The 16,923-nt window shown below is 42.3% G+C and overlaps 1 protein-coding gene across 1 annotated transcript; it reads left to right on the forward strand.

Moving 5' to 3' along the window:
* The first annotated feature begins 598 nt into the window (after positions 1-598).
* Positions 599-14,722, forward strand: DNAJB11 (DnaJ heat shock protein family (Hsp40) member B11). Its single transcript, XM_081007317.1, has 10 exons — positions 599-762; positions 4,138-4,294; positions 7,557-7,654; positions 9,204-9,336; positions 11,242-11,384; positions 11,900-11,982; positions 12,798-12,855; positions 13,201-13,312; positions 13,489-13,648; positions 14,359-14,722. Exons 1-10 carry the CDS (start codon positions 695-697, stop codon positions 14,421-14,423), a joined length of 1,077 nt encoding a protein of 358 aa, XP_080863443.1. The 5' UTR covers positions 599-694; the 3' UTR covers positions 14,424-14,722.
* The last annotated feature ends 2,201 nt before the right edge of the window (positions 14,723-16,923 follow it).

Raw genomic sequence — 16,923 nt, forward strand, 5'->3', positions numbered from 1 at the left:
AGTATACAATTTATGGCATGAACGTATTTGTTAATTCTTTAGGCACCGCAAAGCTGTTGTTGGGGCAACTCCCGAAGAAACAGGAAAGAACACAGATCTGGGGATAAAGCGCTCCCCAATTCCCCAAGGCATTTAAAGGAAAACTGAAAATGGCATTCGCTTGACGTTTTGATTGTCATTCATTTCGATCATCCTCACGATTGATTTTTTAATAATAACTTTTAAAGTCCTTCCGTTTGCTGCAAACCATCCATAAGGAGCCGCAGGCAAAACAATGAGTAATAATAATAATAATAACAATAACAATAATAATTATAAAAGAATTTAAGCGCAGGGAAAGGAAGTAGGAAGTCCCTTCTTGAAGGCGCCGTCAAGCTGCTTGCGATTCTGACCCGTCCCAGAAGGCGCCCGCTCGTGACATCGCAACGCCCCAACGCTACACTTTAAGGCAGCGACGCGCGGCTTCGCCCCGTCCCCATTTGTTGACGTCTCGAAGTCTGGTTGGGCGGCTGTAGCCGGGCCGCGGGTGAAGTGTGCGGTTGTGATTGGCCAGCGGCGCGCGCCGAGTCGGAGCCTGATTGGGCGGTTAGCTTCACCGGGTTCTCTTTCGTGCGTGCCTATGGTTACCGGCGTGTGAGAGGAGCGAGGAGGGGGCGCGCTTGGAACCTGCTCGAAGAGACCCCCCCATCCCGCCATGTCACCCCGCTCCCTCGGCGGGCTTCTGCTGCTGCTGCTGTGCCTGCTCGGAGACGCCGTCGCCGGGTGAGCCGGAGGGGAGCGGGAAGGGACCGGGAGGAAACGGCGCCGCCCCACCGGTACTGGCAGGTGGCCTCGCGGTTGGGTGGAGCCCCCCTGCTCCCCTCGCCCCTCACTGCCGCCCAGGGGGCTTCGTCTCGCCCGCCCCTCGCCGCCACCTCTCCGCTTCCTCACAGGGGCAGCTCTCGCCTTCCTCTTCCCACGCGGGGCGGGTGGTCCTGTCCTCCCCTTCCCCGGTTACAGCCGTTATGGCTCCTCCCCCTCAACCCCCCCCCCCCCGCTCAGGGTGACCAGGAAGCAGGCCGGTTTTGCTGCCGCTTTCGCAGCTTGTGCAGACGAGGGAGTTTCGGTTGGTTGGTACAGTGGTACCTCAGGTTAAGAACTTAATTCGTTCTAGAGGTCTGTTCTTAACCTGAAACTGTTCTTAACCTGAGGTACCACTTTAGCTAATGGGGCCTCCTGCTGCCACTGCGCCACCGCCACACAATTTCTGTTCTCATCCTGAAGCAAAGTTCTTAACCCGAGGTAATATTTTTGGGTTAGCGGAGTATGTAACCTGAAGCGTATGTAACCTGAGGTACCACTGTATAGTCGTGTATTTCTGCCTGTGGTTCGGGGTATCAGAGTTATCTGGCCAGGACTGTGTTGAAAGCCCTGTTCAGCCACGGGCCACGCTCACCCTAGCCCACTCCGCAGGGTTGTTGCTGTGAGAGATTGGAGGAAGGCCTGCGCCCACTGCCTTGGGCTCATTTGAGGAAAGGCAGGTTATAGATGTGGTACGTGGCACAGAAGTAGGTGCTGCCCTTCACATCGCGTTGTTGTACAGGTTGAGATGCTAGTGCACTGGGAACAGGCAGGAACTGAATGGAGGCCAGTACACTGTGGCCCGATCCAAAAAAAAGGGGGGGGGGAGGTACTGTTGGGGACGTGTTTGTCTCCTCTGAAGGAACAGGTTCACAGCCTGGGGGTAGTTGATCCATCATTGTCAAGGTGCAGGTTGTTGCTGTCATTGAGCACCTTTTACTGACTTATCCATGCTCTGATAACCCTCAGATTAGACAACTGTGATGCATTATTACAGGATCCAGTAATCTCCTGAGAGGGACCTCCCCCTACATTGTGCTGTCTCAGCTTTGAAGTCTGCCAGGGAGGCGCTTTTGGTAATATTGTTGAGTAAGGTTTGGGAGTCTGGTTCACCAGAAGGCTTTTCCGGCAATTGCTACCTGCTTGTGAAACACACTGTCCCAGACGTTTGGCTGATGCCAACACTGAACATTTTTCAGCACAGGCTGAAGACCTAGCCCTTCTTCCGGGTCTTTTGAGTATGTTAGGTGTAAGTACCTGTATGGTTTTATAATGATAGGTAGATTGATCAATTGTTTTAGGGTTGCACTGTATATTTTCTTTTATCCTCTTGTTGGTTTCATCTAATTTTAGAGGTTGTTACTTGTCTTGAGGTAATTTAAAATGGATGGAAGGATACAAATCTAATTTAAAAAATTTAAAAATACATGTTGAGACAGTTTAGAAACTACAACTGCTAGATTGCTAGCTGGGACTAGGCATTATGATAATGTATGCTTGTGCTTCATCAGTTGCATTGGTTCCAAATCTATTTCAAGGTCCAATTCAAAGTGCTGGTTCAAGCCCTTTATGATACGGGGCCCAGGGTACATGAAGGACCGTTTATCCTTGTCTGCCTATCTGTACATTAATATTTTCATAGCTGGTCCTTAGGTCCTTATTTAGGTTCCCTGCCATCTGAGGTACAGTTGGGTGAATATTGGGGAAAGGGCCTTCTCAGTGGTAGCCTCCCAGTTGTGGAATGTTCTCTCAGGGAGACTCACTCTGATGTCATTTTAGGTTCAGGGAAAGGCCTTGTTGTTTCTCAAGACTTTTTAATTCAGATTGATCCATTTTATCTTGGTTGGACTTGTTTTTATGCCTTTTCTATTTGTATTATTTTTATATATTTTGATTTGTTTTATTGTGAATTGAAATTTTGCCAGTCACCTGGTTACACCACTTAGGGATCGGTGTGATTAAGCTGTGTACAATTTTTTGAAATAATTAAAATATATAAAAATATAAATCTATAATAAATAAAGTACAGGAGCATGCTATTGAACACAGGGTGTCTTACTTCTGAGTAAATAAATATGTGTAGGCTTGCCCCAAATGACATTGAATAAAGATAAGGTCTGGGAACTCCAAGATAAAACACAGCCAGTGTTAGTTTGTGTGTAACTTATGTTTGCTTGTCCCTTCTCGTGACGTTGGTTGAGAATGTACAGTATCATAAATCCCACAAGTAAATTCACTTATTTGTTAGCTTATACATTCCTTTCTATTGAAATTGCAATAAACAGGGAAGCTTACACAATTAAAATAAATGCCTGTGGCCTGATACAGCCACTTTATTGGAGCTAAGTATGTCTGGGTTTGGTTTGTTTCTAGATGAGCGTGTGTCTTGCAACCCCATGTACACGACTTGGAGTTCCGTAGTGGAAGAAAGGCAATATATAAATTTACCTAAATAAATAATAAATGCCTAACATATATAAGTCTACTAAGACTATACTGTATTAAAATAATTCAGTCCATCTGGCCAAAAGCCTACTGGACCACAAATGTTTTCAATAAATGGCAGAAGCTTAAGAGTGGGGACCAAGCAAGCCTTCTGTTTTTCTTTTCACTGTAATTGTGTATTTTTGGTAACACCTTTTATTTCATATACTTCACATCCCATTTTATTTGCATCCGTTTTCTGCCAATGTATTCAAAGGGGTATCCAGTTTAAATACTAATGTATGCATGCCTACACACAAACACACTATTGTAGCCTTCTTATCACATCAGCTCCTTAATTTTTGCCTGTGTTTCTCTTCTTTTTTCTTTTCCCTCAGGGGACACAGGCATTGAGTAGACACTTGGGAATATGCATATTATTAATGTGTAGATTAAGACCGCATAGTACATTTATAGGGCAATCTTAAACTTATTTACTCTGGAGTAAATCTCACTGTGTTCAGTAGGGCTTACTCCTTAGTAAGTGTGTTTAGGGTTGCACTATTAGAGAGAGACTGGCTGTGTATATGGCATGTGGTTTTCAGTGAGCTCACATTTTAAAAACAGGACCTTCCCTTCAAGTATTCTCTGGCTGAAAGTTCTAATACATCCTTGGAGGCACCATTTCTGTCATTCTCTGGATGCCATGCTTGTAGAGCTTTATTACAAGTTATAATTGTTGTGGTAAGCAACAATATTGGAGGGGAAGAAGGAAACGGAGCCCTCCTGCTGTTCTCTAACTTGTAGCCTGAGTATGTGGTCGCATTAAAGGAAGAAGATGCACAACAATAACTGGCTTCATTTTTCTTTTAGGAGAGATTTCTACAAGATCTTGGGGGTGCCCCGTAGTGCATCTGTTAAAGACATTAAGAAGGCCTACCGAAAACTCGCCCTGCAGCTTCACCCAGACCGGAATCCTGATGATCCACGTGCGCAGGAAAAATTCCAGGATCTTGGGGCTGCCTATGAGGTTGGTGTCTTTGGGGAAAGTCTGTGCCCAACTAGTGCACCCATTGCTTTCTCTGTTTCAATATTTGCTGTTTAGCAAAACCTTAGCAGAGTGAGCAGTAAGTGGACAATGTCTTAAGTCAACTACAGCATGGTTATGATAGAGTGTCATTAACAGGCATTCCTAGAAAATCATCTCCATCCCCTTTCCTATCATTCATTTCTTTAGGATAATTTATAGACACACCTATACAGTCATACCTTGGATCCCGAACACCTTGGTACTCGGACATTTTGGCTCCCGAATGCCGCAAACCTGGAAGTGAGTGTTCCGGTTTGCGAACATTTTTTGGAACCCGAATGTCCAATGGGGCTTCTGCAGCTTCCAGTTGGCCAATCAGAAGCCATGCTTTGGTTTCTGAATGTTTTGGAAGTCAAACAGACTTCTGGGACGGATTCCATTCGACTTCCAAGGTACGGCTGTATTTGAAAATGGTCTGTAGATGGTTTTAAGTTTGGCAAACAGACAGAACACAGAGCTTTTTTACTGTTGTTTCTACATTAGCAACAAAATGTATCATATCTGTATTTTATCTGTGCCAAATTAACATGCTCTACCAATTGTCTTTAAAGTGACATAGTGAAAGGACTTCTTGAAGTTAATGGCTGGTTAACAAAAAATCATTAGCTTGTTGGTTGGCCTGTTATTGTGCTTTTCGGGAGCATAGGTGAAGGATTTATTTAACAAAATTTATATAATGCCTGCTCTTTTTTTAAGCCTCTAAAGAATTTACAACAAAAGATTTTACAGTGGTGCCTCGCAAGACGAAATTAATCCGTTCCGCGAGTCTCTTCGTCTTGCGGTTTTTTCGTCTTGCGAAGCACGGCTATTAGCGGCTATTAACGGCTTATTGGCTTTAAGAAAAAGGAAACAAACTCGCAAGAACTCGCAAGACGTTTCGTCTTGCGAAGCAAGCCCATAGGGAAATTCGTCTTGCGGAATGACTCAAAAAACGGAAAACTCTTTCGTCTAGCGAGTTTTTCGTCTTGCGAGGCATTCGTCTTGCGGGGCACCACTGTATATTTAGTCCAGATGACATCTCCAGGGAGCCCAAAGTGAGCACAGTTGTCAGGCGTGATTCTTGTATTTGCAAATACTAGTCCAAGCTAATGTACAAGTGGAGATTTTAGTGTTAGATAGGCCATGCCTGGCTTTCTGGTGCACCTTCCTGATACAGATAAAAAAGCACACTGGCCTAACCACTGAATGACACGTTACAGGAATTAAACTCAGGAATGTTATTGGCAGAGGGAGGTAAACAGATGAAATTCTAAACATTTTATGCATTGCTCATGCCTCATGTTTCTGCTAGCTTTTTCTAGATAGCCAGATCTCTCTTTTCTGAATTGAAGAACAGGAATCCCCTTTTGACAGTCACACAGTTTTTCCATTGCTCTGTAAATTCAATGAATCAAGATACTTGAACAGGCTGCAGCATGGAATGCACAGTAGTGTGGTTGGCAGGAAGAGAACTCTAGAGAAATAAGAACTATTGCACTAGGAGTTTGCAAGCTAGCTTTATCTAGTTGACCGCTTCTTATGCTGAAATTAAAGTCTGCAGTATGTTATTAAATATGCAATTAATCACCCTAACCCTAACTTGCCTGTTGCTAAATTTTGTATGACTTGCTTTTGTGTAAACATAGGATTGGGGAGCAAATAATAATAATAATAATAATAATTTTTATTTATACCTCGCCCTCCCCAGCCAAGGCCGGGCTCAGAGCGGCTTACAAGCAATAATAAAAACAAATTGAATGATTACAACTTAAAAACAAAATTAAAATACCACATTAAAATATGGAAATATTAAAATGTAGCCTCATCGCAGGAGGAGAAGAAAAGGAAAAAAGAAAGAAAGGGAGGGAGGGAATCAAATTGGCTCCAAGCCAAAGGCCAGGCGGAACAACTCTGTCTTACAGGCCCTGCGGAAAGAAATCAGATCCTGCAGGGCCCTGGTCTCATGAGACAGAGCGTTCCACCAGGCCGGAGCCAGAGTTGAAAAGGCCCTGGCTTCCTTAGGGCCCGGGACCACTAGGGTGTTGCTATTTATGGACCTTGAGGCTCTCCGTGGGGCATACCGGGAGAGGCGGTCCCGTAGGTACGAGGCTCCTAGGCCGTGAAGGGCTTTAAAGGTCAAAAGCAGCACCTTAAATCTGACCCTGTACTCTACCGGGAGCCAGTGCAGTTTGAAAAGCAGTGGGTGAATATGCTCCCGTGGCAGAGACCCCGTGAGGAGCCTCACTGCAGCATTCTGCACCCTCTGGAGTTTCTGGGTCAGCTTCAAGGGCAGCCCCACGTAGAGCGAATTACAGTAGTCAAGCCTGGAGATGACCATCGCACGGATCACTGTGGCCAGGTCGGGGCGGGAAAGGTAAGGGACCAACTGCTTGATGCGGCGAAGGTGGAAAAATGTCGCCTTGGCTGCTGCTGTAACTTGTGCCTGCATGGAAAGGGAGGAGTCAAGGATTACACCCAAACTCTTAACGGAAGGCAATGGCACTAATTGGGCCCCCGCAAGAGAAGGGCATACATCTTCTGATGATAAAGTATGGACAATGAAAAAATGTTTTGTAAGCCCTTCTACAGCTTTCACTGTATTACAGGTTGAGAATGGAAACCAGTGACTGTTGCTTATCTCATCTACTGTTTCTTATCTCGTCAAGAAAAGTCACAAATTGTTGTTTAAATATTTGCATATTTGGTTATATCAAAAAGTGTTGCTCAACTGACAATAAAGCTTCCATTGTTAAAACAAGGAGAGAAGCAATTTTTTGTGATTTCCCCCCCTCCCCCTGCACCCACCCTAAATCTTCTCTGGAGGATCCTCCAACCTTCTAGAGCCCGAGGGAGAGGGGGTTGCCAGTGGGAAATTGCCAAAAAATGTTTCTTTGCTCATTCTGCTAATTGAAACCTTACTGGCAGCTGAGTGACAATATTGGACACAATCCATTGTTCATAGGTTTTATAATGCTGAGTCTCCATGCAGTTCTAAGAATAACTGCATTCAAAATCTTCCATCAGCCTTAAGACATCAATTGCAATCAAGCAAACAAACATTTTAGGCTGCCATAAGGCCGCTGCTGAAGGCATTTCCCTGACAAAAATCAGTGGAACGTGTTTCCACTTGACGTGGAATCAATTAATACCAGATTTCATTGCTTTGTAACAGTTATGTTAAAGTTTTGCCTGATACGTAGATGCACACTGTTATCTCCTGCAGGTATTGTCAGATGAGGAAAAGCGAAAGCAGTATGATGCATATGGAGAAGAGGGATTGAAAGAGGGTCACCAGAGTTCTCATGGAGATATTTTTTCACAGTAAGTCTGTTTTATTTCTCCAACATATTTGCACAACATTACAAGCTTTACAGTGAAGGGATATCATTGGTAGTTCATTGCAGCCAACACTATTGCTGTAGTTTATTGTCTTCAGGTTCTTCTCTGGCTTCTTTCATAATGAGTGACATGTGCAAGAATATATTACAGTAATAGAAGTCTGTCATGGTGAGTAGACACTGTACTGAATCCATATCACACAAGTGAATATTCCTTTTTTAAAAAATCAGCTATAGAAGAGGCAGGGAAGAGTTAAGTCCCTTGTGACTGGGAAGACAGAACCAATTAAATTTTATTTCTGCTGGAGCAAACACTTCCAGGGGGATCTGAAAGTCAAACTAGAATGTCTGAATATCAGTTTCTTGATTGGTGTGAATGGGTCCTCCATGTGGACATTTTCATCCTCCTTATGAGGAGAGGCCCAACATTGGCTCAGTTCACATGCAAGGGGTATGCCAAGGCAGGACAGTTATTTTGCAAGTTCCAGATAGTGAAAGCAAAGTCAGAAAACACTCTCACAATTCTCTGGCCCCTGGGTCTGATTTTTCCCCAACGCTTTCACATCTTGCTTTGGGATAGTGTTAAAGTTTTCCTCCAAATATCAAGGCCACTTGAACAGAGATTACCTTGTTTGCTTCATTTTGGCAGAAACATATTTGGTTCTTGGAGCTGTTAACCCTCTAGACACAGAAGCCATGGCAGAGTTCACAGTGGCTCTCCATTTCCAACATGTATCATGCCTTCCTATTTCCAAGGCACAGCAGCCTTTTGTTATCATGTTAGCAGTTCCAGATAATTTTCTGGAGGTAGCATGTGGATATGCTTAATAAAACTCTGCAGCTCTCAGAAGCAATGTTAAAGCTGAGAATATCAGTGGTTTTATGTAAGATGCTCTGAAACAAGGTAAATATATTTAAAATAGTTAAATAAAAATCAGTAAGCCAGCTGTATAGTTTTCCCTGTCCACATGTGTATCAATTTTGTAATGATGCACAAATTTGCAGACCTCTTGTTTCAGGAGATATATTCTGTAATATTTTCATTCCCTGAGAGGGCACAACCACTTAAAAACCCACTCTGGGATTTGAAGAAGGTTGTATACATCCCTTTCCTTCCTGTTCTGACACTGTTCATTTAGTAGAAGAGTAGGCAAACCCACCCATGTATAGACCAGGCAAAGTTTACTGAGAAGGGAGCTCAGAGTCTATGCAAAACTGAGTAATAGAGCTGTTTCTGATTGCCCCGTAAGCTTTTTTCACGTTTCAATTTTTGCAATTTGATTGTCTCAGTGCAGTTTGCTTTTGTTTTTGCAAGCAGCTCCTCTTCCTGTTTTTATTAGTTATTTCTTCACAGAAGTTATCCCTCAAATTGGGAAGAGATTCCTTTCAGGAAGGTGATATAAATCTGATAATCTTCTGAGTTGATGAAATTAACCCTTTCATGCATGCTCTCCTACCAGTTGATTTGAAGGAGCCCCACAATAGGCCCATTACTCTTTTCTCTTAAATAATGATGGTTCATTTCTTTACAGTTTCTTTGGAGACTTTGGTTTCATGTTTGGAGGTAATCCTCGCCAGCAAGATAGGAACATTCCAAGAGGAAGTGATATCATTGTGGACCTAGAAGTTACACTGGAAGAAGTGTACTCAGGAAATTTTGTGGAAGTAAGCATGCCAGTCTGCTCCTTATTATTCTGTTAAGTTCTGGGGATATGGAAGTTATATATTCTTCTTTGAACATAAATGAGAGTCTACACTGAAATTTGGCATCAGGCTTCTTCTTCCCATGAATGGCATACAGAAAAGTAGAAAATCGCTATCACTTTTGTATTGCTACTGAGAGTTTGTGGTTTCTGCCTTTCCTGGCACTTTTGCCTTTAACAGACCATACAATGAAGAATGTTGTTGTCACCTGAGTGCTTGTTGAGCTAGTCTTGAGGGTATTGCTAATGTTCCAGTGGAACAGCTGGTAGTGCTAATGTTCCAGTGGAACAGCTGCAGCAATTTTAACTGGTCTAACTAAAGCTTTTGCTAATTGATCTTTCTGCCTTTCGTCATTACTGAGCAGGCTGCCAAGTTATTTCTGCTTCTAGTGTGTGTAGAAGGAGGTGGCAACAAACTCAAATTGTGTCTTGCCCTCTGGAGAGTTTTATGTGAAGTGAAACAAGACTGTGATGCCAAAAAAAGAAGACTGCTAGTAGTGGTTGGGTCATATTTACTGTTGCTTTTTCAGAAACAGTCTTTAACACAGCTTCTACCTTCTGCAAAGGGAGATAAATCCCTCCCTCAATCCTCGAGCATACTTTGGATTCAGAGGGGAATAACCAGAGCTGGACACAAATAAGGGCTGGCTTCTGGTAAGCCGTATCCAAATTTGTGGATTCCTGCTCTAACTGCTGCAGGTATTCACAAATCATTGAAATACCGTATTTTTCGCTCTATAAGACGCACCGGACCACAAGACGCACCTAGTTTTTGGAGGAGGAAAACAAGAAAAAAAATATTCTGAATCTCAGAAGCCAGAACAGCAAGAGGGATCGCTGTGCAGTGAAAGCAGCAATCCCTCCTGCTGTTCTGGCTTCTGGGATAGCTGCGCAGCCTGCATTCGCTCCATAAGACGCACACACTTTCCCCCTTACTTTTTAGGAGGGAAAAAGTGAGTCTTATAGAGCAAAAAATACGGTAAGTTGTGCTTTTGGTATTCATAAGTAGGTCAAGATTGCGATTAATATTTACTAAACTTACGAGTCGCCTATGCAGAAAAGGTGTAGGCAACTTTACAATTCAAAACATTAGCAACATACAATATAAGGAATACTGTACAGTGATACCTCAGGTTAAGTACTTAATTCGTTCCGGAGGTCCATTCTTAACCTGAAACTGTTCTTAACCTGAAGCACCACTTTAGCTAATGGGGCCTCCCGCTGCCGCCGCACCGCCAGAGCACGATTTCTATTCTTATCCTGAAGCAAAGTTCTTAACCTGAAGCACTATTTCTGGGTTAGCAGAGTCTGTACCCTGAAGCATATGTAACCTGAAGCGTATGTAACCCGAGGTACCACTGTACACATTTTAAAATACATAATTTAATCTTCACCAATCAACAGCTATCAAAAACACCTGTTCAGACACATACCTAAATTAGGATATGTTGGTATCTAACTGACTTGTTCCATCAGAGTAAGGATTTCTGCTGCACAATGGAATTCCCCCCTGTGTGCCCCCCAGATCTGTTCTCTGGGTCTCCTCAATCCTCCAAAATAGATTGGGAGAGGGTGCAGGAGGGATCAATTGCACAAACAGAGTGCATTGGATACTGCCCATTAATACAACAGAGACAACCAGTCCCACCCACCAAATATATAAGCATTTTTAGAGGAAGCAGCAGCACTCTCACTTCTGCTAGGCTGCCTTGTTTTGTCCGTATATATGTATGTGACATGCTAGCTGCAAAGCCTAAGGTGGCAAGCTCAGGTAAGTGGAATGTGTGCGTTTACTCAAGCCATCAAGACTAAAGTGCTTTATGTGTATAATCTGAATATGAGACTCTGGTTCTTTATATTTCTGCAGGTTATTCGAAACAAGCCAGTAGCAAGGCAGGCACCAGGGAAGCGGAAATGCAATTGCCGGCAAGAGATGAGGACAACTCAACTAGGCCCAGGGCGTTTCCAGATGACCCAAGAAGTAGTTTGTGATGAATGTCCCAATGTCAAGTGAGTCTGAGGTCCTCTGGCTCTTTGTTGCATGCATAGTTTGCAATTATGCATCGCTGTTGAAAGTAGCACAGAGAGAAGGGTTACATTACCACTTTGCGCCACATGGTGGTGTATTGTGTAGCTCATCTATGGGAATGAAAGAAGGAGAAATTGTTGGAAAACCAGGGTTACTGACTGGAATTTGAATAATTGCCCCACCAATATAGATTCCCTGATATATATTTTTTCCTGTCAAATAGAGCATTTCATTTGTGTTGTGGAATGGAATGGAACTTGTGAATGCTCCCTGCAGCATTCTTATAGATGATTTCTTGAGTCATCTGGAAACACCTTGTTTCTGTGTACCTTCAAGGTTCCATAATGTAGTAAGCCCAACACTTCTGTAGTTCAGTTGCACAGCATGGTCTGAATAGCAAAGAAAAGCAAACATCTCTTCTATAGTGCAATCATTAAAGAAAGAAAGCATTTTAAAAAAAAAAAAAAGAGTACTGCCTTTCTCCCCTGTTTCTTAGGCTTGTAAATGAAGAACGAACCCTAGAAGTGGAGATAGAACCTGGTGTGAGAGATGGTATGGAATATCCCTTTATTGGAGAAGGTACAATATTCCCTTTCTATCTGGAGTTAATATCTTGTTGGGTCTGAGGTAGTAAAGAACTTGGGTGGGGGGTAGAACTTGTCAGAAAATCTGGTTGATTTTTCAAATTGGTTTCCTTTTTGAAAGAACCTGTTTTGGGGCTAGAACAGCAGTAAAGCTTCACCTCTTCTAACTCAGCACTATCTACATAGAACATTATCCCCACAGCTACCTTAGCAATGGCAGTTCCAGAGGATGCTCTGGTGGAGAGCCTCCAATTGGCCATGGGCAACAGCCATGCCCCCATCAATGGCACCAGTTGCATTAGGCTATAATAAGGAAGGGGTGCGGGGTTTCCATTAGCTCAGCTAATAAGTCAGGGTTCTTTCCCTGACACCTGGCAGCAGCTATTCTGTCAGGCTGCAGCAGAGAAGAGAACGAAGACAAGACCACACCATCAGTACAGCTGAGAAACCATCAACTTTTGGCACCTCTTTTCCTTTAACACTTTCACCCCAACTAGTCATTAGATTTCAGATAACTTGTACCTGAGTTTACTTATTTTCTGCCATCCAATCCATTTTACTTTTGTCATTACTTTGTAGATGGTAAGTATGAGGGCAGGGACTTGAGTGAGGATTTTTTGTCTGTATCATCTGTAAGCTACTATACAATCCTATTTTGGTGTAAGAGCAGGATAGAATTATTTAAACATCTTTTTTACTTGGATCATGTGACTATCGGAAAGCTTAAAGGGAAGAATTGGCTTTGGGTTTCATTTGTGGGAAGTGAAATGGTTTTGAAACCAGACCCAATCCATACTCAAACTTCCACAGGTGAACCACATGTTGATGGAGAGCCAGGTGACTTGCGCTTCCGAATAAAAGTTCTCAAGTAAGTCGCTTAGTTATTTTTGCCTTGTTTACCCATAAATTGTTTAACCCCCCCCCCCAAAAAAAATCATATATTAACTAGTCACTGTACAAACTTACTTTGCATAAATATTTCCACCTGCTAAGCTGCAGAAGGTTTTGATGATCCCCATAGAAAATTGTCCCCTCCTGCAAAGACTGAGGTGGATTTATTGCCTTTGGCAACAAGAGTGACAGACTTACAGGATAATTCACAAATCTTCATTCTTTTTTTTAAAGTTAAATGCTAGAGAGTTTGACAAGTATACAGAAAATTGATGAAGTAACAAGTAGAATATGCTAATGTTTTCTAACATCTTTCCTACAGGCACCCAGTTTTTGAGCGAAGAGGAGATGATTTATATACAAATGTGACTATTTCACTGGTTGAGGCTCTTGTGGGTTTTGAAATGGATATTGCCCATTTAGATGGGCATAAGGTAAGGCAGCTTTTTTCTATTTGAGATAATACATTTTCAGAGTAGTCTCCTATGTTATTTCCATGATAATTGCATCTGTTGACACTAAAATATGGGCATAAAATATGCTGATGTGTCAAAGTATCTAGTCACAAATGCCAATCCTGTAAACTCTTCACCACACTCCCATCTACTAGGTGCATGTTGCCCGGGATAAAACCACAAAGCCTGGAGCCAAGCTGTGGAAAAAAGGAGAAGGTCTTCCCAACTTTGACAACAATAACATTAAAGGCTCTCTAATAATTACATTTGATGTAGACTTTCCCAAAGAGCAGCTGACAAGTGAACAACGAGAAGGTTTGTATCTATGTATCCTAGAATAGTGTTGCTATGGTAAAATCCCACATGGTTTGATCAGTAGTTCCATTTACTGATATATTCTTCATGCTGAGATCTGGAATTTACTTTGTCATCTAAGTGTCCATCTTGTGGGTATCATTCTGTCATTTTCCAGTTTTAAGATTCTGTGTTCAAAGGCATGCCATCTATTAGAATAGGTTGGCTGCAAGATAATGATTCAACCAGTTTGCTGCAGCCTGTCAGAAAGGGCTGCTCTGGCTATAACATGGTCCCAACCACTACAGACATTGTGACAAAAGTGACAAGATCTCTTCAGGGGTATGTTCTGGAAGACTAGGGATGGTAGGGAGGAGAGCAGCCATTGCTGCTTTGTACAATTTTTAAAATATTGCTAACTTTTCAAACAGTGAAATTTGAAAACAGGTCAGGAATCTTTTCCAGGCGTCTTGCTTGTTCCTAGTCTGCTTTAGTTATTAACCAAGGTAATATCATTGCTTTTGTAGCATATCTGTTTTTCTGTGGGAGTATTTGCATAGACATCATTCTGGAAGTTTTTCTCAAAACCGTTTTGAGTGAGGCAGACTCAAAGTATCGAAACTGAACGTGCTGGCTTAAAATTGGAAGAGCCTGAATTCATTTGATTTTCTTTCCTCCTTGTGACATATTTGGAACATTGTATGGTTATTACTTTTTTCAATCTTTTGCAGGTCTCAAACAACTGCTGAAACAGGCATCAGTGCAGAAGGTGTACAATGGACTGCAGGGATATTAAGTGGTGACAAATGAACTTTGTTGCAAGTGAGAGAAATCAGTGCTATGAACTGCAGTCTTCTGGTTGTTGTAGAACAAAGCTGAGGGGTGTTGGAGTGACTGCTGAGCCCTCCATTTTTACAAATAGTGAAGGTGATTTGGGGACAGATCAGAAGACGGTAAAAGAATTTTCCTTATTTGGGACACAACTGGTGCTCTATCTGGAGCAATCAGGCTCCAGCAGTTGAGAAATGTGAGGCGTTTTAACACACGTACCACGTTTGAAATTCTGGTTTTAAAATATATTTTGATGTTACTTTTTCTTGCCCCTCTGAGTGAATTTTCATAACTCGTTCCCTATCCCTCCGATTTACTTTATATTGTCTCTGTTTCAGACTTTTAAACTAATGGGTTCTTTGCTGCTATCATTTTTGGTTCTTGGGCCCAGCTTGGAAAATATGGGTTTAAAATCTTTTCAGTCTCCTAATTTCTGTACATACCTAGTCCTCTTATCACTCACTCTAATGGAATTGAGGCATGAGAAACCCTTATCTCTGCAGTTGAAATTTCATTTGCTTTCTGCATTGTCCTCTGGGGTTTGACAACTGTCCAGATACTTCCTATTGTTTGTACTGTGGAAGTGTACTGTAGCTGTTGCCACCACACAGTTTTGCATTTAGTTCTACACAAGCATTGCTGCAGTACATGACACTGTCCATGAAAAATTTTGACAGTTTGCTATGCATTTCTAAGAGTGGCAGCAGTACTTACCACTGGGTTTCCTTTATAGACTATAGCAAATGTGTATGGATTTGTAATCTGTGGTTCATAAACAGACAATCCAGCAAGCAAAGACTATGCAGTCCCTTAGACGGAGCACCATTTGAGTAGAGAAGGTTTACACTTGGTTATATGGGGTGAAAGTGATAAGACTCTCGTTGCTGATAGAGAATTTGCTCCATGCAGCTCCAAAAGAGAAATGTACTCCCCGCTCCTCCACCTTTGTGCAGCTGTTGCTGCTTTCCCCCTATTTCTTAGAAACTGCATCAAAACACTTCCTCCCTAGCCTGTGGTTCAACAAATTCAGTCTTTGCATTTTATGCAATTGATGTAAGCCAACATACTCATGTAGCCTTCTGTGGGAACTGTAAAGCCAATTCATATTTTACAGAACAAGTATGTTTGCAGCAATAAGCGATGTGGTACTCAGGAACCTAGGACATTTTGAGCTTCCCATATGCTTACAAACCATTGCCTCCATTTCACACTGCATATGGTATTGTACTCCTGCAAACACTGGGCATATATGCAACACACACTTTTGTATCTGAATTTGCCCTTGTTTCCAACTGTTTTGAAGACTTGTTGATAACACATACATTCATGCAAGACAGAAAGACTCAGAATGGTACCCAGCTCTTCCTTTATCATCCAAACTCTCCCTTGACTAATGAGCACAGCAATCTTAAAAATCTTTCAGGCTCCTGAGGTCCCTGCAATTAGTTGTGTATGTTTCAATATGGCTTATGTTCTCTTCTTGGTGAAATGTTAGCTGGATTTTTTTTCTTTATATATCAGCTCCTTGTGCTGGATAAGAGTGAATCAGTGCTTATTTTCTCTGCTGAAGATGAAAGTGTTGTATTGGCACTAATACTATCTGAAATAACAGCCATTGAAGTAACAATGTATTGTCACCATAATCTATGTGAACAGAGAACTAGAGATAGATTAGCATTGAAAGTGTCCACATAACTGTTGGAGTGATTTTATAAAAAATATCCAGCATTTGCTACATTCAGAAAGCCAGCCCCTGCCTATCCTTCCTCCTACTGTTGAAAGTATTTTTATGTATAAAGAGAAGAGGCCTTAAAGAGAGAGCTGGAAGGGTTTTAGGGTTGCTTTTAGTAAAGAACCTTTACCATTTCAAAGCAGAAAGAGACAAGTTTGCTATTTTGCAGAAATAGTAGAGTTTTACCTATTTGGGGTGTAACCCAGTGAGGCTTGATTGAGCAGATGTCTAATGTTCCTAAGAGCATTTTTAAATGAGTTTTGGCTTTCCACTCAGATCTGTTGCAAGGATAAGATGTGTAGAGTTGAGGAGCAACTCCTGGTTTGTCCCTTGCTGCTGTAATCTCAAGGAAGTCTGTGGAAAGAAAGTTAATGGGAGTCCTGGCTTCTGGAAGTGTTCTTGTATGCTCAGTACTAGCTTCAGTAAGAGAAGCACTCTTTCTAGCTTGGCTTCCTTTTCATCAAAGTAGACATCTCTGTGGCTCTTGATTCCCCCTCCACCCCCACTCACTCACCCAGTCAATAGATATTCCTGAGATGTTGGGTTGTTATTGTTGAAACTTATCATTCTGCATTGCACGCTATATATCCAAGGGAGGTATGAAGATAGAACAAGAGTCACACATGGCTTTCTTCTCCAAAATCTGCTGAAGTATACCACAGTGCCTTGGATATACCTGCCACACGAAACACTACAGCAGAGCTTTCCAAACTGTGTCGTGACACTTTAGTGT

Source organism: Podarcis pityusensis (genome assembly GCF_964106645.2).
Source record: "Podarcis pityusensis genome assembly, chromosome: 5".
NCBI lineage: Eukaryota > Metazoa > Chordata > Lepidosauria > Squamata > Lacertidae > Podarcis > Podarcis pityusensis.

Excerpts from the sequence above, each read along its gene's own strand:
- DNAJB11 (XM_081007317.1), top strand. The coding sequence starts at position 695 with ATGTCACCCCGCTCCCTCGGCGGGCTTCTGCTGCTGCTGCTGTGCCTG. Across the intron at positions 763-4,137 it reads CTCGGAGACGCCGTCGCCGG|GAGAGATTTCTACAAGATCT; the intron begins GTGAGCCGGAGG and ends TTTTTCTTTTAG. Across the intron at positions 13,313-13,488 it reads CCCATTTAGATGGGCATAAG|GTGCATGTTGCCCGGGATAA; the intron begins GTAAGGCAGCTT and ends CCCATCTACTAG.